The following is a 20,235-nucleotide window of genomic DNA, read 5'->3' on the forward strand; positions in this document are numbered from 1 at the left end:
GAACGTACAATGCCAAAGTTGCGCTATGGCGCACGAAGGCAGAACAGCGTTACCCCATACCTAGCCACCATGATCGAGAGCTAGGTGGCTCAATCACAATAACACTCCCGGTCACTCACACTCACGCCCACTGACGCTCACAGCCACTCAATCGCACTCGCACTTCTGAAGCACCACCCGTCAGATGGTTCTCATGCAGGCAGGAATTAAGAGACCCCGACGATACGTCACATCGTTTGGGATTGCGACTGCACAGGTCTTAAGAGTAGCCGTCGGCAGCGCCGTCCTTGATTCTGCCGCGCTGGCAGTATAGAGAGGCGCTAGAAGTGTTGTGGCGCCTCGTATGCGAGAACACGTAGCGAGGCGGTATAGCCGGCCACTATTAACTGCTCTTAATCCCCCACTCCGCCACCCCTAACCCTGTGCGGCCTCGGGTCATCCCGACAATAAAGGTACTTGAATTTAAATGAACTGTCAGTCCTCGGGCGGCGGAGTGCGCGCCATTGTTGCCTCAGAGGGTCTCGTGTGCTCTTGGTCCTGTAGAAATACCTGGGCCAGGGCTTCCTCCCCGTTTTGGGGGTGAAGGTGAAGGCGTGAAAGGAGGTGGGCACAACGTTGATGACTTTGAGGGCAAGAAAGAAAAGTATGAGAAATACGAACGCCATATAGTGCCAAGCTAAATAGACTACGTCTGTGCCTGCGAAATAAAAGAGGCGAACGCCTGAATTTAAATACGTACAGTAAAGAAGGCAGTTTATTCCAAAGCGAAAACAAAACTGAGGCAGGCCAGTTTCGCTTTCGTTAAAAATAAAATAATCAGTAACAATCACTAGTTTTTATTAGCGGTTTTTATCTCGAAACAATTTAAAAAGTATAACACTCAAGTAAAGTTTTGTTTACAATCTTCTGTAAGTATTCGTTATTTTGTACGAACCTCCCAGGGGTTTTTCTGCCCGCCGTAGAGCGCGTGTCCGCCGTATGACGGCGCTGTCAGATGACCCTCTAGCAGACGACACGCAGGCCGCACAGAATTTTTCTTGTGACTGCAGTCGCAGCAAAAAGTACGCCTTCTGGTGCGCTGTTTCTTATATTATTAGTGTGGTGTGTTTAGTGTTACCGTTTGACAAGTGACGCGTCAATGACTGCAGTTGCTGGAGGGAGTAGCGAGCGAAACTGCATTGCTGTTGCGTTCCGTTTTGCATGTCCAGTCAGCGAAACAAGAAGCCCGGCGTTTCGTTCCATGAGATTCCTGCCGACTTAGAACTCCGGGAAAGACGGCTCAAGGTAATTAGAGGAAAAAACTGGCAGTCAAGCACACATCAAATTATTCTGCAGTTTGTAGCTTGCATTTCCAGCCAAGGAAATGCTACTGTAGACAGTTTGACAGCCCACCAAGACAGGGGTGGACTCTTTTAGCCGACGTCAGCGCTCCGAAGAGTGTTACATGGCCTCAAGAAGTTCGTCGATGTCATGCTCAAAGATCGAACGCATCTTCAAAGGTCACTGGTCACATGCTTGCTCTACAACTAGTGTGAATAAAATCGCGGATTTGCCTGTCCTGACCTGTGAGAACAAGGATAGCGGCCCCAGGGAAGCACTGCTGCATATTATATGCAAGAAGTTCATCAAACCGTTGCTAACAAACTATGCACTTGACATAACAGACAAGAAGTACGCAGTTGCGAAGATGTACAAGAAACCTCTTTCCCGGGAATTCTTGAAACGGCAGTTAGAAACGATTTCCGCCGCCTTCATCACACCGACGCATGCCATTTTTCCTTGCAAGTGTGCACGTGTCTGTGGCTTCAAGAGCAGTTTTTTTAATATTCACAAGTCGCTCGCCATGTCTGATACTCCCCTTGTTCCAGTTGTCATTTCATCAGCGCGCATATGCTTGTCATTTGGAGAAATCCGGTCATTCAGGCGTGCTGTGTTACTCCCAAAGTCACTGTGCGCGTGAGCATCACACAGGAACCTAGTGAACTGTGTTTCTAGCGAAAATAATAGAGAAGAGGGGCATGGGTTTATTTGAAATTTGTCAACGCTATTCAAGGAGGTACCATTCGGCGAAAGCTCGTCGAAAAAATGACCATAAACAGCGCAGGCTGGGCCTTCCAAGATCTGCTTCACCCGGTCGAAACACCTCTCGCAATGCTCCGCAGCAAGATTTAACAGACGCGCGCTTTGCAAAGTTCTAAGAACATTAGATATGAGGGATGTGCCCCCGCGGGCCAACGACTCCCCAGGCAAGTTACCGCGACGTCTCCGGCTTCCATCCATTGAGCGCCATATGCAGTTCTCCTTTGCCATGGGTCACCTGGCTACAGTTGAGAGCTCAGGTAATTCCGGACTTCCTCCTGTCCTCATTCTATCTCATGGATTATTTTCTCTTTTTGCTTGTTTGATCGAAGTAGTTGATTTCTTGTTATTGGCAGCAGTACAATATACAAGCATGCATCATACAGTGCAAATACTTATTTTGCGGCATTTCTAGCCATTTGAAGCCCTTGTTGCACTATGGATGTTTCGAACATGTTCATTTTGTTATGAACCGTCCAAAAGTTGCTGGTTATGCAGCAGACAAGAGGTCCTAACGGCATGATAGAACGGTGTGCACAGCACGCTTTCAGATTTCGAAAACGAAACTGATGATCCTCTTTCAGTAGTATGTGGAAGTCAGCTCAGACTTCTTAAGCATTTGCCGCACTATGAGACATCCAAAAACATGATTTTTTGTCGTTAACGAACTAAAAGTTGTTGCTCAAAGCTAAAAAAAAAAGTATGAAACAGAATGATCGGTTGCCGCGCATCACAGTCTCCCAGCCATTGATACCGAGATTGAGGGTTATCCTTTAGCGCCGCCTAGCGGCCAGTCTGCGCAATGTCGAGTCGATCTCGGGGCCCATTGAAATCGAGCGGACGCTTCATCATGTTCTGCAGGAGGCATTGGTTTGAGTCTGCCTCTGCGTCTCTGCGTTGCTAGCGTTGCTGCACAGTCGCGCACAGTCCTGCGGTGTTTTTTGCTAAGGGTTGTGTGGTTCTGATTGTGGAGGAGTGAACATGTGCGTTCAGCCTTACGTGGCTTCGCTGTTCTGAAATCTGTTACCGAGATCTTGTACCGTACTCACGAACGCCACCAAGATGTCACTTGAGCAAACAGCCTGTGAAGGTGAAGAGCTTGTGAATTTCACTGCTCATGAACATATGCGTTGCACTGTGGATCGCATTGCACTGTTATTTTTCTTGTTTCTTCTACGTGCCCAGATCTCAAAGCTTTCGAAAGGCGACTAACGGAGGTGATCGGCTACTTGAACCCGCAGACGAAGCGCTGGAGAAGTAATTTCTCGGTTTCGTCTTGGCTGCGTTTAAACCCCTGTATATGTTTCGTTAGCGCTGTCATTGAAGTTGCATTTCTTACATTTTGATTAATTTCGCTTTTTTTCCTTTCAGTTATTCTTTTCATAAGCTCGATCTGCACGGCGATAGGTGCTTGGCAGTGGTTGATGGACCCCGTCACATCGCAGGTATTCACTCACTGCATTTCTGGTTTCGAGCGTTCAGTTTCGTTTCAAGGTTGTTTTTTTCGCTGTTTAACTGAGCCTTCAAATCTTGCTTATAGTCAGTAGGTGGTAGCACTCCGTGTTATCGCCATGCGTGCAAATCTACATTCAGTGCTCTCGTGAACGAATTGCCCTTCGAAGTGTTCAGCGTCTCTGAAATTTTCCACTTTGCTCGCCCAGTGAAGCCAGCTTTTCGTGTTGAGCGGTTACGCAGCGTGCGCACCTCTGCAGCCTAATACCACGCGCGTAAAGCTTTATATTTATTTATTTAATGGATGACGCAGATATTTGCTTTCCCTTGCCCAATTGTTCACCATGTATGTTACTTGTACTGTCAGTGCAGTGTAAGTGTTAGGTAGAACAAATAGTGCGCACAGGGCTGCAAACCACCGAAGTGGCATGTGTTAAGGCTTTCTACTACAATGTGGTTTTCCTTCACCATTTTCTGCACAGCAGACCTGGTGCAACTGCGTTTGTCAGAGCTGTGCGTTTGTCAATACAAAAATGTTGTCAAAGTCTAGACACTCAACTTTTACAATGCAAAAGAGCTGACAAACAACTTGTATTGTGACAGTTACCACATGCTTTCCAGGCAACCTTTGTGCAGTCGTTGATGAATCACATGTTCTTCACCATCAGTAGCATCATCTTAGTCATCCTGTTTTTGATGGGCATTCACAAGAGGGTGGTCACGCCTTCAATGTATCCTTTTTGCTCGCTAATTTTGTTGTTTTTAAGCATATGGACGTGAATGTTTTTATGCAATGTGCCCTATCATATCATAAAGCGCAGTAACCTGGACTATTTCTGTTTTTCATTGCACCTTGTACAATTCTGCGAAATTTGGATCCATACTGCTAGAAGGGTCTTTTAAACGCAGTTAATTCTTGTATTCCTACCGCCATCAGCTTTTGCTACAGAGAACAGTAAGAAAGTAGTGAACAAATTTGTTTTGAATTGCCTACAGTATTAAACCTTGAAAAGTTCAAAACTTGTAACAGACATTTGAGAAAGCTCACTGCCAGTATTGAGGAAATCAAAAAAGTGAGCTGGCTGACAGGTGACATCCACAGTGTTCCGGCTCACTATAACTGTTTGTAGTGTTCAATTCCTTGACTCGCATGCACCGCCTCCAGCATTGTTTCAAGGGTCCGAAATGTCCTATCAGACTTCAACATGTCCTGTGATGATGTAAGTAACATACACGATGTCAGTTCACCTTGGCAGAGACTCTCATCTACTGCTGCTGGTATCGCGATAGGGGAAGCAGTTGCCCATTGCACTGCAGTTCGTTCTGTCAGATCAGCCTGTATCAGATGTGTTTCTGTTTTCTACCTAGAAAAGTGCTTGTTTAAACAATGTTCTTGAATTGAAATCAAAGTACTCTTAGTCTTGAAGAACTGTGGGAAATACATTTGGGGACTTCCTGTTGCAGTGGTAGTGTTGAGTTTTGTGATGGAAGCCGACTGTCACCGGAACAAAGGAGCATAGGGGATATTTAAAAAAAAATTGCTGGTGTTCATCAATGGCAGATTAATAGGTTAATTATTTTAAAGATAATTGATTAGAAAGCAAAAAAATAAACAACCACAAGTCGCCGGTGGGGCCGAAATCCACGACCTGTTGCTGTAAGAAGCTACTTTGTTTAACTGTTCTCATTTATTTTTAGTTGTGCCTTTATTTGTGCTATGAATTGCACGTATTCATTTTTCTGTGCATGTTCATGGTCAAATCTTTTTTGAATTAGTAATAAAACTGAATTACAAGGGTTGTCTTCTGGTTAGTATTGAGGGTAGTGTGCAAGCCTGCTAAAATTCAGGAAACCCTCCATTATGCCTCGTACAGGCTTTATTGCTGCAGGTGTCTGCACTTGTTTAAGTGCAAGGTAAAGGTAGAGCCTTTGCTTTTATTTCAGCGTGCTGAAATCCGTTCTGTGACTCTAAATATCCAGTGGTGGGAGTGCTGTGCCAATTGGGCCAAACTGTGCCATTGGATTAGATCTGCTACGAGCTGCTACAAATGGGTCTTTTTCAATGAAATTCTGCCAATGCAGTGTTGTAATAAGGTTTCAGTAACTGCCGCCCACAGCAATGGGGCTACTTCCTACTTCCTCATGAACGGGCATAGCTCCATGGTTTCAGTCAGTCAGTGACAAAAATCGACCCAACAGAATCCAATCTTGAGCAACTGCTGTGAGTGCATCCAAAAGGGTCATAATGTGATGGTTTTCTTGTTTGCACCGACGTCATAGCTGCCGTGCATGCCACTCCCTCCATGCCTTTGAAGCCTGCCCAATTTCGGCTGCTGCCTCCCGTCACTGCTCATTTGTCTTGCATTCAGATATTTTCTGCAGCTTTCCATTCCATTTGTTGTGCCTTCTCCCCAAACTTCAAGCTTCCACTAACCACTCTTATGAGCCACTCTCGCATTCTGGCATTCTGCTACTTTCCGACATTGGAGGTCGGAGAATTTTAGCATAGTGCTATGTGTTACAGCAATCTGTTTTTAGCATAGCATGATGCATTAATGCAGGTTTTTATCTGTGCATGTGCCACCTTTTTGAGATCATGTGGCACATGCACTGTTGATGCTTTTTAGATCCAGAATGAAAATTGGCTCAGGCTGAAACTAGTTTTAGTAAATTTGACAAACAACTGCACATGCACAGTGGCAGGCATGTGCTTGCATCTGTCGCAGCACCAACAGTTTGTGCATCCCCGTTTTGCACTGTGGTGCCACATGAGCAGTTGGTGCCTCAACGAAGCAGATTGTGGTAGCTGATCATGAATTGATAAAACTGCATTCTGGACTTTCTTCACCGTGGCTCGCCCTCATATTTTTGTTTTCAAGTCTTCCATTTCGCCTCCATTGAAATTTAGCCACCGTGGCCTGGATCTGCTCCCACAACTTCATGCTCAGCACCAGAATGCCATAGCCACTATGCCACCATGGCTGGGATGGAGTGCTCAGGAATCTGGGCTCCTAGTCAATAAGTACTATTGGGGACAAAAGTTTGCAGGATGCGAGTTCTTGGAAAAATATTTATTGCAGCTCCACCTCTCTACCCAGTCGTGTGATATTGTTACCAGAGGAAGGAGCATTTAGGCCTTTAATACCTCCATACAATATCCGGCGACTGGGTAGCAAGGTGGAGCTACAATAAACGTTTCTCTAAGAACGCGCATCCTGCTAACTTTTGTCCCCGATAGTACGTTTACACAGAACAGTATGAATATGCATATTTATTTTGTTTCTTAGCATTGAGCTTCTGCTATGAATAGAAAGAAACTGCTACGGATTGATCTTTGGCCGGCTACAAAGCCTGCTCCAAAACGCTCCGCCGTTCCCACCACTGAACATCTGATCTATGCGCTTTTTTGAACTTATCACAATGAATCTTACTGCAAAGTATGTGCCTCTTCATTGCAATGATATGTCTCTTCAGTGTATAACAGTATGGCCAGCTGAAGGCCTCTGGAATTTCATTGCGGTGGTGAAGTTTGATGCACATCATGTGGCACCCGGTGGTTCTTTTCATCAGGGTGGAAGACTGATCCTACGTCCAAGACCGACGACATCATGATGAAGGAGTGATTCTGTCCTGAATGGGGCAGATCTCAAGGCTGTGGTCATACTCAGGCCTTGAAAGCACTCTCCTTCTATATCCTTTTTAACTTCCTCCTCACACAAGGTCTCCACAAGGCTTTCATCCCACTTCAAGAATGTTCTGGCATACAGCCATGAAGCAGTTTGGCTACAGCAGCAGCATTGACTGTATAGGCACTGCCAACTGTTGCGCTCATTCTTCGCAAGCAAACTATTGTGTGGCTGCTGTGAATGGGCAGGTGTTCACTGCGTGCTGTAGTCAAACTTTTTTTTTTGTAATCATGCACCTCTTCTGTGTTTTCTATTTTCATTGCCATTTTGGTTTGATTCGCAGTCTGGTTGGTATGAAAGGGGCTTCATGTTTTGAGAGTAATATTTATTGAATTTAAATCTCACTGCAGTCATGCACATTTTTTTTTTTTTAAAGCCGTTTAGTAAACAATTCTTACTGACTAAGGCAAATTTTGCCTCTGATTTTCTAGAAGTCGTGCTAATGGTATTGTCAAGCAGAAACCTAAATGAATTGTGCGGCAACGATGCTATAGTATTTACAGAGAACCCTGCATCGATTTTGTTGTTACTGCACCACCCATTTTACATTAAGCTGTGGTTGGAAACCTAAATGAATTTTGTGACAAAGATGCTGTAGTATTTACAGAGAACCCTGCATCGATTTTGTTGTTACTGCACCACCCATTTCACATTTAGCTGTGGTTGGAAACCTAAATGAATTTTGTGACAAAGATGCTGTAGTATTTACAGAGAACCCTGCATCGATTTTGTTGTTACTGCACCACCCATTTCACATTTAGCTGTGGTTGGAAACCTAAATGAATTTTGTGACAAAGGTGCTGTAGTATTTACAGAGAACCCTGCATCGATTTTGTTGTTACTGCACCACCCATTTCACATTTAGCTGTGGTTGGAAACCTAAATGAATTGTGTGGAAAAGATGCTATGGTATTTGCAGAGAAGCCTGCATCAAGTTTGTTGTTACTGCACCACGCATTTTACATTTAGCTGTGGTTGCCAGTGCAATAAACTTAGCCAGAGTGTCTCATCTGCTGGAGTAGGTGCAAGCATGAGATGCAAGGATAGCCTAGTGTGTTTTAGTGCCATTGACACCTATCCTCTCCTCCCCTACCCAGTCTAGTACATTGGCACAGAAGAGGAACATACAGGACAGGAGACCTTGCACCCTGTGCTGTCACAGATGGCACAGTGTTGCTGTCGTGCTGTTGTAATCTCTTGGCCAGAAAGACGGTTCTCATACACTTGTCACATCTTTTGTGGCGCTACTTTTTATTATGAGGAAATTGGCATGTTTAAGCATGTGCAGAGACATTTTGATGTGTGATTAGTGGTGTGTTATGCTCACACCAGTGAACGGTTTTCAACCCTCTATGCTCTCTTGCTGGATGCACCAAGGTCTCATGTGACGGACTCATGAGCTCCTGTGTTAGTGAGGCACATTAGGAGCATGCTGTGACATGGTACTGGTACTTTATTGGGAAGCAACACTGGCAGTGTGCAACTTGCGCAGCAACTTGCACACTAGAAGAGTGCTTTATTCCTACTTCTCGAGAAAGTTGGCTAGAGGCTGCAATTGCTAACATAGGAATTGTGTAGTAATGCTCTTTATTTTGTTTGTTTTTCATGTTTTAAAGAAACTGAAAACCATTCAAAGGAATAGTGTGGCAGGCCCACCTCCCTTGTGACATAGCAGCAGTGTATACATGATTGATGTACATTGCATATTTTTTGAAGTTTTCTAAATTGTACTAGGAGGGCACCATAAATGTGGCTTAACGATACGCATGCTCATGTGCCACTATGTCGGTATTAAGTTTCAGGGTAGATTTGCATATTTTTGCTGTAGATTTTCAAGTGAGTCTCTAATTAGTAAAGAATATGAGGTAAAAGCATTCTATCACACTTAAAACAGGCTTTTTCTGAGAAAGTTTTTTTTGTAGGATAGTTTCATGTAATGTATGAGTGGGTATATAAATATAGCTTCTGCACTCACCGCCAAAGGTATTCCTTGCTGTTCCACACCGAAAAACAAATGCAGCTCGAATCAGCTGAATGGCTTATAGCTATTGTGTAGTGTACTGTATAAATTAAAGCATTCATTACACGTGGCACTTGCTACCATTGGTGTGAGCTAATGATTGCAAAAGTACTGAACCAGAATTTGCAACTGTTGACCTAATATTAAACTTCATGAGTACCAACATGCGAAGGTAGTTCCTGGGTGGTAGCCTGGTAAACATGATATTATTTCAAGCCCTGGTACTTTATTCTTGATCTTTGTCGATTTGTATCCAATCACTGAAAGGCAATAACTCGAAGCATTATTTTTGTTATCACAGTATTAAAATGCTGCATCACATTCTTCAAATGCCTCGAAGCTTATGCAGCTGCATTTTTTTTAATGATAGCAGAACTCGTGAACCAATTGTGCAGACCTGCAACATTTTCCAGTCTTCACTCTCAGTGGCATAAATTGCTTTTGTCAGAATGCACAAAATTGTGTGGTTGTGTGCCAATAAGCCACGAGACAAAGAAAAAAGCAAGGTGCTTTCTTTTCAGTTTTATGTCCAGACCACAGAGTGGTCGTGTGTGTGGGGGGGTACTGAAGGGAAAAATCCACTGCTGCCATCTACATAATTGTATAGCAAAGCTGTGGCAGTATGAAGAAAAAGAAGTGGGGAAAACACATAAAGAAAGGTACACATTGTGCACTGGCATGGTGTCTAGCAACCTGGACTTGTCAGGTAAATTTTGTGCACCTGGAAAAATCTGAATTGTTGGGGATACCATCAAGCAGTTGGCTAAGTCAGGTAAAATGGCAGACTCAAATTAAAGGGACACTGAGGAGAACCATATCAATTTTTTTTTTGTTAGTAATATCTTATAGTTCGGCATTTCATGGCTTTGTTGACGCTTGTCTGGGAGAGAAAGATGCATTTATTTCAAAGAAATTTGGATTCGAAGTTGAAAAATTTTTTCCCGCCGCTCCGATTCAAACTCGAGAACTCTTATGATGACACGGAGAACTCTTATGACGACACAAAATGGAGTGACGTGAAACGTGACGTAAATGGAGACTCCGTGATTTCTGACGGCTAGCGGTGCGGTCCAGCAGCTGCCGAAATGAAAGCTACCGCCGCCGCACGTTAAAGGCATCTATCGGGGGTCGCCACCGTCGCTTCGTTTACGTTTGCACTGGCGTCTTGCCAACGTTACGATGGATCCCGTTCCCGAATCCGACGACGTAGTTCTCGCAAAAACTCCGGCCTGCATTTCAGCGACCTCAGCCCCACAGAGCGTGCGATGCATTTGAGGGAGCACGGTTAGGTTAGGCGCCGGCAGGTGGTTTCCCCCTTCCTCAGAGAGCAGCCGTTGCAAACTAAATATCATAACCCCAGTGCGGGGAGTCGCGAGGGGTGCGTTGCGCCCATCGGAGGCTGGCCGGGGCTTTGGGGCCAACGGATTGTGATTCCTTGGAACGGCACGGTTGCACGGCGCAGCAGGCGGCATCGAGGTCTTCCACGGTTGCAAGGGCCAAGTTATTTATTTTTTGCCACAAAAAACAAATGGGTGCTCAAGGGCGGTCGCATTTAAAGTCAGCGGCTTGAAACTAAAGCCGGCGCACGATGCTTCAATGGCTTCCGCTAGATCCAACGGGTCCACTGGATCGGGCTCTCTCGCCCACTTGCATGTACCTTCAGATATGTACTGTGAATGGATTAAATTAGCCGAGCTCGAAACGAACAGCTCTGCCCAACTGCCGGCGGTCAAGCGCAGTTGGAGTGGAGTATAGAGGGTCTCGCTTTGACCGACGTGACTTCGCCGTGCAGCGCGCGCGCCCGCGCCTCGCCGCAGCATAAACGCGCCATTAAGAGCCTGCGCTTAACCGTTAACCGACGTATTCGGCGGCGGCATCCATGGGGGCCACTGAAACCCCCCACCCACTCACTGAATAAAAGAAAAGAAGACCTGTGCCAAGGTTCGGAGTCGAACCAGGGCCTTCGGCGTTTGAGGCGGAGACGCTACCACTCCACCACGACGGCTCAAGGTACAGCTGTCAATAAAGGCGCGTCTAGTGAATGCACTCTTCTGATGCAGAAATCTCCGCGCTTTCGCTAGGTATATCCTGGCCTAACAGAGCTAGGCCATCAGCAATTTTCCTGAACTGCCTTTTACATTGTTTCCCGTCCTTAATAAACAATTTCCATCAAGTAGTTTGAAGTTGACTGGCACAGCCGGGAATGTTTCGCCAGGCAAGCGTGCGAATACACAAGTGCTGCCTTGTACGATCACCGACCATCGTGCCATCATAGCTTTTCATCTACCATGGCGATCATCTGAGAAGCCTTAACAGGCTCCTTCAAAGGTTAACTAGCACTTGAAGCGGCACTTGGAGTTCCTCTGCTGTTCGGCGCTTGTAAATCGAAGCGCGTCAAAAACAAAACCACGGGGCACGCAAAGCTCATAGACGCGAAGCGCCATAACAAATCGAAACTCTCCTGGCTGCCTGTGGCGCCGCCAAGCATCCGTTTTCTTTGCTTCCAACATTCAGGTTGTCTTTTGCCTGCCTTCCTTGTGTGATAAAAGTGCACTATTGGTTTTAAAACAAAACTTACTTCAATATTGATCTGCGCAACCTACCTTTGTCGGCCTCAAAGATTCGCGAAACCAAGTAGGATGGAAAATTCCTCCAAGGTGGCGTCTCTTGTCTTATGACGTCACCACGCTTGTACTTGCGAGATTGGCCTGTGGTGGCGATACCTGTATTTTGGTTCTTGCTATTTTCTACCTTACAAGAGCTTTGTTTTCAGTAAGAGTGGGGTTTTTGTGATCAGGAGCTGGTATCCTATCGATACAAGCCAACTTCAATTTCTCCTCAGTGTCCCTTTAACACTCTTGTCTGCAGAAAATTGCAGCAGAACTGCGAGTGCCTAGGTCACTGCGGTATGACATCTTTTTGTTTCATACGTGTCTAAGGCGTTTCGTATCCATTTTACCTGTCCTGTCGCTGGCCACGAAGTGAGCGCTAAATATACTATTTACCGCTCTGCTTCATTATGCATAGCTGTATTCAGAAGCATTTTCCACTGAATAAACTGGAACCAGCAGCGTATGGAATATCTGCAGTTACGGTTTTCTCGTGCAAGGCAACACACTGCCCTAACGTGGCATCAGTCGTTCTGGAAAGCTTGCTCTCAGTCCACGTCAATCTCGTAGGCCATGCAAAAACTAATAGAGGCTAATTGCTCTGTGGTTAAGCTACGGCGCCTAGGTTATAAGAACCTGCTATTTTTCTGAAAATCACGTGCTTATCCCATGTTGGTGCTGCTGTCAAGGGGCATCGGAGTGAACAAAGGGTGGCATCAGTGAAAAAGAGGGGGAAAAAAGTGCTTTTCACTGACAATGAACCAATTAGCCCATGTCAGCCCTCTTCTTAAAGGGTGCTTTGTTGAAAACTTGGAAGGTTAAATTTCTGGCAGTACAGAGTATAGCGTATGACACCCCTATGTGCATGTGGAGTGTCATTTAGAAAATTTCCTGAAATTTCTCAAACTGAAATGGTATCTTGCTCTTGTGAAAGCCTGAGTAATGCCATCAGATATCACCACTCTTGTGAGCCAATAAAACAGCACAAAAACATGCAAGAAGCTCCCAAATCTAAGCACTCAAATCAGTTGGGCTCTATTCGTGCCGAGAACAAAAACCGTTGCCAAAATTGTTGCGCTGATTCCCAGTTGAAATGCGATAGCATTTATAGGCTAGTTACTACTGGGGACTGGGGCTTGCATTCCGATCAATGAGACACACAAGAGCATAGCATGTTTAGCAACCGGGTTTTTAAGGTAGAACATTGCATTTCGGAAGATTTCAGGCATCATTCCTCAGACAGTGCTGTGCCAGTGGTCAGGGAATTTTTACTGATATAGTCAGGGGGTGGAGAGGAACATGGAAAATTCTGGGAACTTGAAAAAGAGTAGCTTGCTAGATATCCCAATTGATATAGATAGATATAGATATTATTTATTCAGACAACGTCTTGGGTGCAGGGGCAAAAAGTAGATGTGATCTGCCTGACAGGGCCCAAGCAACCGTCGCACAGCTCAGAATAGGCAACAAAAGGAACAAGAACTTCATGCACTTATTACATAGAGAACGCAGTTTTAAAACAAAGTAAACAATGAGGAAATTGCATACTTTTGTAATGACTAAATTATACACTGAATAGTTATAAGGTATGAATAAAGTCCAATGTAAACAATGAGGAAAGTGCATACTTTTCTAATGACTAAATTATACATTGAATAGTTATAAGGTATGAATAAAATCACAAATGCAAGAAAATTTACAGTCAATGAAACATCAGAAACAATGAATAATATTTCTATCACCAACCCATTAATCGCTAGAACAAGAAAGCAGGTGATATGAAGCTTTCTTTTCAAAAGTTTTCTCAGACGCATATTTCTGAGTAATTTTCATGGCCTGTGTATATTTATTAAGAATACTGGGAATTAAATAGGAAATCATGTGGGTACCATAGTTCGTTCGCACAAGTGGCATTCGGTAGTTGTTGTGTCTTAACTTATAAGGAGCATTACTACTTGAGTGTAATTCGAGATATTTAGATGGATACAGTTTGTATTCCTTAAAGATATGACAAAGCAATTTGAATTCAAATAATTCATCCACCTGTAGAATGGAGTGCTCTAAAAAGCACAAACCTGTGTGATCATTACAGGCAAGATTTTCGACATATCGTATGGCTTTTTTCTGCAACATTATCAACCTCATGAGGGTAGTTTTTGTTGTACACCGCCAAATCAGTAAACAATAGTGAAGATGTGAATGAATTAGGGTGTAATATAATTGCCACTTCAGCCATTTGGGAACAATGTTTCTAATTTTATACAGCACACACAGTGACTGGATATGTTGGCATGAATCCTATTTATATACAGAGTCCAGTTCAAGTGTTCTTCAAAAATGATACCTAAAAATTTATAGAAACGCGTTCAATTACACTGTTTTCGAAAGTAACCTGAATTCCAAAATCATCAGTCTTGTTGCGAGCTTTAAATACAATAACCTTTGTTTTACTAACATTTAATTCTAGTTTATTTATACTGAACCATAAGGATAATTCATGTAACCATGCATTAACCTCAGCCTGAATATTATTAAGATGCATGCCAGAAAAAAACACTAGTATCATCTGCATAAAGAATTACTGTAGGAGTTCTTGTGATGGCTATAATATCATTAATATAAACAATAAAGAATATTGGACCCAGAGTAGACCCTTGTGGGACACCATATATTATTTGGCCTAGTTGTGACTGATGGCCATTCAGATATGCGGACTGCAAGAGACCTGAAAGATAACTGCGGATCAGTTTTAAGGCAACTCCTCGAATGCCATGAAACGGTGGCGTATAAAATAATATGTCATGTTTAATAGAGTCAAAAGCCGTTTTGAAATCTAAAAAGCTCCGAATGTGTAATGTTTATCATCCATATTAGGAAATATTTTTTCTTTTATGCTAAGCAGTGCCATTTCAGTTGACCGCTTCTCACGAAACCCGAACTGTTCATGGGCAAAAATTTGTCTGTCATCAAAGAACTTGCATAGTCTAATTTTGATCAAATATTCTAGCAGCTTAGAAAACAAAGGAAGGACAGATATAGGTCTGTAGTTATTTATATTGTCATATGAGCCACCTTTGTGCAAAACAACCACTCTGGTAATTTTCATACTGTCTGGAAAAATGCCCTGAGATAACGCTTCGTTGCATATATGCTGCAAGGGCACGCTGATGAGATCGGCAACAGCTGTATAGGTTCGGCCTTAATTTCATCTACACCTGAGGCAGTGGATTTATCTAGGTTTTTAAGGATTGTGAACACTTCATGTTCACAGCACGGATTCAAGAATATGGAACTTCCAACGGGAGAGACAATATATTGATCAATTTCATACTTTCTGTCTTGTTTCTGAGACGACTCACCATAGGATAGAAAATGCACATTAAACTTGTCTGCCAAAGCAGGCCCAACTGTATTCAACATCATTAAAGGAACACTGAGGAGAACTCTTATCAATTTTTTTTGTTAGCAAAATCTGATAGTTTGGCATTTCATGGTTTTGTTGCCGCTCTTCCGGGCACGAAAGATGCATTTATTTCAAAAAAATTTGGATTCGAAGTTGAAAAAGTTTTCCCCGCCCCTCTGATTCAAACTCAGGGAACTTTTATGACGCCACGGCAACTCTTATAACGTCACAAAACGGAGTGACGTGATCCGTGGCGTAAACGCAGACTCCGTGATTTCTGATGGCTAGCGGTGCGGTGTGCAACCTTCCTTTGCAAGCCTCAGAGATTCGTGACGTCCATGAAGTAAAGAAAATTCCTCCAAGGTGGCGCCTCTTGTCCTAGGAAGTCATCACGCTTGTACTTGCGAGATTGGCCTGTGGCGGCGATACCTGTATTTTGGTTCTTGCTATTTTCTACATTACAAGAGCTTTGTTTTCAGGAAGAGTGGCGTTTTTGTGATCAGGAGCTGCTATTCTATGGATACAAGCCAACATCAATTTCTCCTCAGTGTCCCTTTATGTGTTAATCTGCTAGGAATGGGGCTTGTAGCCTTTCCCAGAAGATCATTAAGACAATTCCAGATTTTTTTAGGGCAGTTAGAAACTGCTGCAAATTTATTCTTGTAATATTCTTTCCGTGCTTTTTTAATATCGAAACCTAGCTTATTTCTTATTTTCTTGTATTCCTTCAGTATAACTGGGTCTTTACATCAGATGAATTTGTGAAAAAGCTTATCATGAGCTTGAATATAACTCTTTAGTTACCCATAGCTTTCGAGACCGTTTGTGGGTTTTTCTGACTGTCAAAGGAAATGCGGTATCATATTTGCTCTTTACTAACTGAAGGAAGATATTGTATGCTATACTAGAATTTAACTCATTGTGTACGTCGCTCCAGTCAATGCTTTGTATCATCGATCTAAACTCAACAAGATTTTCTTCGTTAAAAATTCGATATATGTACTATGTGCTGAGCTTGTAGTTTTTTCTGTTTTCTTGTTGTCTGGGGGAAAAAAACAAAATATAGGTAGATGGTCGCTTAAATCAATTATGATCACACCTGATAGGACATTCGGTAACTCGTGATTTGTAACACACACATCTATTAATGAGTCTTTCTCTAAAGTTATTCTTGTTGGTGACTGAATAACGTTGGTGCAGTGAAATGTCTCAATGGCCTCGTGAAAAGAATGTCGTGGTGAACTGTTTGTCAAAAGATCAATATTGAAATCTCCAACTAGGACAACAGGCATATTTACAATACGGCATATTCAAGAAGGTCGCGCATAAACTGAATAAATTCAGCAGTTTCACTAGATGGGTGTCGATAAATGCAAGCAACCAGTGTTCCAGAACATTTTAAGGCAACCGATTCGTAGTGCGCGCAGACAAGAGAAAAATCTGATAAGACTTCATATTCAAGATTTTCTTTTAATGTACAATGCAGCGCCGCCTTCTCTACAGTTTTCATAGGCACAAACTAAGATGCAGTGGAGGAAAAAATATCAAATTTTCAGGTTTTTGTAAGTGGCATGCTAAGATTGCTAAAAAAATTCAGTCTTCACCGCTGATTAATTATGCTAATTCTATTGGGTCATCACATATACATTTCGTGACTTCACGCTATCTTCAGAGTCTCAATTATGCTTCTGACTCATTCCTGTCACAATAAGTTGTTGTGTAAACAAATCAACACATTTTAGGCACTTTAAAGCATTTACGTTTGAAAAAAAAAAGCAAATGAAAATTGACGCTCACTGCAGCCATACCAGAGCTACCATAAAATGCGGAACCATCCATTAAAACGAATTCCTGTGTTTATTTCACATGCTTGACTCGATATATTTGTACACAAGGTTGTTCAGACATCGGCACAATTTTTTCATCCATATTTCAAAATCTGTGCTTTGTATAGGCGAGATTTGATAGTATTGGGGTTGCATTCATACATGACACTGTGCCTGAAGGGGATATAAAGACTGACTTTTACGTGGTGGATTAGCTGAGGTAGCTGTCTATGAGATACAGCTAGGTCGCACGTGTAGGGCCGAGCGTACCAACTGAACTGAAAATGCTGTTTTGTCAGAGCATAAATTATTCTTAATAGTTGCAAACTCTTTAAATGTGTTCAAAGTAAGCTTGTGTGGTCAGGATGGTACATGACAAAAAATAAATGGCACCAACCAAAAGAAAGATGAAATGACGATATGGCTCCCACACGGGAACCTTGTTTTTGTGTGGCAGCCAAACTGTCATTTCAGCTTTCTTATAGTTAGTGCCATTTATTTTGTGTAATCTTTAAATGCATCTATCTCCATACTTCTACATCTACCATTTGACAGAAAATTGAGACACTTGTGCTTTAATGTAGCCATGTTACTTTGTTTACATATATGTACAATCTGTCTTCTTGCAAAGGTGTATAATATGAATACAGCTACAGTATCCTTTTGTTTGTGCATTTATTCAATCCTCATTTTCACAAGTGGTGCCCTCTGGGGAGTGGCGAAAATTCGTCTGAAATGGGTTGAAAACAAACACACGTGAGAGATGCAGGCACGACCCGGTTTCACGAGGAGCCAGCTGCGCCTCCAAAGTGGCAAGTGTGCGTTTGACAGGGGCCACCATCTGTCGCATGCGCCTGTCACTAACATAAACTGTGGATGCGCAGTAGGAGCTGGTGTAGAAGAGGCACACATGCACAGAGCAGCTGTGTGAAAAAGGCAAATTCTGCAGGCAAGGAAGGCCCAGCTACAAAAACAGCTGAAACATCAGTGTGCTGCACTCACAGCATTTTAATGCGAGTCTACTGCAGCTTGGAGAAAATTTTATCCGAAGACAGAAACGTTACACTGCTAAAAATATTCTCTGCACATACTTGGTGTATTATTACAGCCTCAGCAGCATTACAGCACAAGTATTAGATATGATTGCAAAGCTATAGTTATGTTCTGCAAATTTTGTGCTAAGCTGTGGATGTAGACAATTCTGAATGTATCGTTTCATGATGTTCCAGCCATTCCATGTTTCTAGCTGGGTAGATATACTGCTGTACCCACAAGTTCACATTGTTTGCCGAGATGAGCGCAGAGCCCCACGATTTTCTTGTGGTTGACTATCTCCGGCTGACTGCCCCCAGGAATTATCAGAAACCTTGGCAGAATGTTTTCAAGGGAAGTCTACAAACTTGCATTAGATGCAGTGGAACAATTCGACTAGCTTTGACATGGTACTGTCAGGCATAAATTTAATGACTGCAACTGCAGGTTCTGCCGCAGACATCAGTGGAACAGCTTTTATGACGATAGAAACCTTTTTATGTTTGTTCTCGACTAGGAGCAGTGTCAGATGGGACTCTGCCACAAAGGTTGTGCGCGGCAGTTAGTGAGGTTGTGGATGAACTCCCATGACTACCAGCTGGGACTCTAGAATGAGCAGAGAAGGCTTTGCTTCAGCTGGCTACAAGAGTTATGCATCTGTGTGCCGACTTTGTCGAATAGAGTTTCAATTGTTGTACCCCAACTCCGTTTTACAAAGGGCGTGCTTACGCACGCCCTTTCTCGCTGCACGAGAAAGAAATATGCTTCCGTCTGCTCATGAAGATTTCTTATGTTAGCCGGTGCGCATACTGCTCAGACTTTTGGCGCGGCTTATAAGTTGCAGTTGCCCAGATTGTGTATTACATGTGGGCTGTTTTTTACCTCTTTGCATTCTTAGCGTTGACAATTTTTTTTTTGCTCCATTTTAGGTTGTATTCATTTGTTTTTATCCTTTTTTTGTGGCATCCATAGAGTTGTATGACGTTTTACCTGATTTTAGATTTCCGACTCTGCTTTTGCTTAGCCTGCTTGGGCCCTTTTAGGCTCGCTCATTGTTGTTGTTTAAGTGTTCTTGACACCGCCCTTTTGCCACGATGTTGTTTGACACATGTGTTTTCCTTGGGTTTTGCTGGTCATACTGCTTTTGATATGTTCATTTCATAAAGTTTCCCGCCCCCTTTTCATAATTGGGTTTTTTCCTTCCGGTTCATATATGTGTTGGCCGCCCTTTGATGACTGTGCTTTAGGTTGTAATCTTTGGCCCCCTGCCTGTCACGTGGTTTTTTGGCATATATTGTGCTGGGTTTTCCTCGAAAATAAAGAGTTGTTAGTTAGCACCCGTCCTGTCGTCAGTGTTTCTTCTGGTGTCTTCGTCTGTTTCCGCACTGGTCATTTCGAATCATGTCCCACCAACTCTCGCCCAATCGGCAATTTTGATTCAACATAGACAATTTAAGAATTTTTTTCTTCGGGTCAAATGTAGGGCAACTGCTTATACAAATTCACAAAGCCATATAAAAAGCAGATCAGGTTATTTTGTTAGTACATATCAGGTATTTGATGAGGGGCTCAAATTTTACCATAGTTAACATAGCTGGAACTAATTTGCATTTATAAAACTTCAGTGGTCACACATGTAGACCTCCAGGATACATGATGGAGTGCAAAATCGGTTTTAAAATATCAGCTCAAATATAAATATGCCATTTGGCTTCCAAAGGCTCATTAAAGTAGCATGAAATTTACTGACGTGTCACTGTCCATTACAGCCTTTTTTTGTGTGTGTGTGGGTGTGTGTATGTATGTGTATATATATATATATATATATATATATATATATATATATATATATATATATATATATATATATATATATATGTGCAAAGTTGAGAAACACTTCATTTAGCCATAGATTTATTTTGAGTCGACGTTTCAAACAGAGCCTGTCCTTTCTCAAGACTCTCGACTCAAAATAAATCTATGGCTAAATGGAGCGTTTCTCAACTTTGCATTTTACCTCTAGCAACCAGATCTTTCAATACTATACTATATATATATATGCTTCACAAAAGTCTTCCCGGATCCAGAAACATGTAATGTTTCGTGTGCCCCAGAAAAGGGGCACACG

At 42.9% G+C, this 20,235-nt stretch overlaps 1 protein-coding gene across 1 annotated transcript; it reads left to right on the plus strand.

Annotated features, from left to right (window-relative positions):
• The first annotated feature begins 2,891 nt into the window (after positions 1 to 2,891).
• Positions 2,892 to 19,444, plus strand: LOC144115224 (nuclear envelope phosphatase-regulatory subunit 1-like). Its single transcript, XM_077649504.1, has 6 exons — positions 2,892 to 3,169; positions 3,265 to 3,336; positions 3,451 to 3,524; positions 4,153 to 4,262; positions 4,697 to 4,751; positions 7,102 to 19,444. Exons 1-6 carry the CDS (start codon positions 3,142 to 3,144, stop codon positions 7,141 to 7,143), a joined length of 381 nt encoding a protein of 126 aa, XP_077505630.1. The 5' UTR covers positions 2,892 to 3,141; the 3' UTR covers positions 7,144 to 19,444.
• The last annotated feature ends 791 nt before the right edge of the window (positions 19,445 to 20,235 follow it).

The sequence above is a fragment of the Amblyomma americanum genome, chromosome 1 (assembly GCF_052857255.1).
Source record: "Amblyomma americanum isolate KBUSLIRL-KWMA chromosome 1, ASM5285725v1, whole genome shotgun sequence".
Lineage (NCBI taxonomy): Eukaryota > Metazoa > Arthropoda > Arachnida > Ixodida > Ixodidae > Amblyomma > Amblyomma americanum.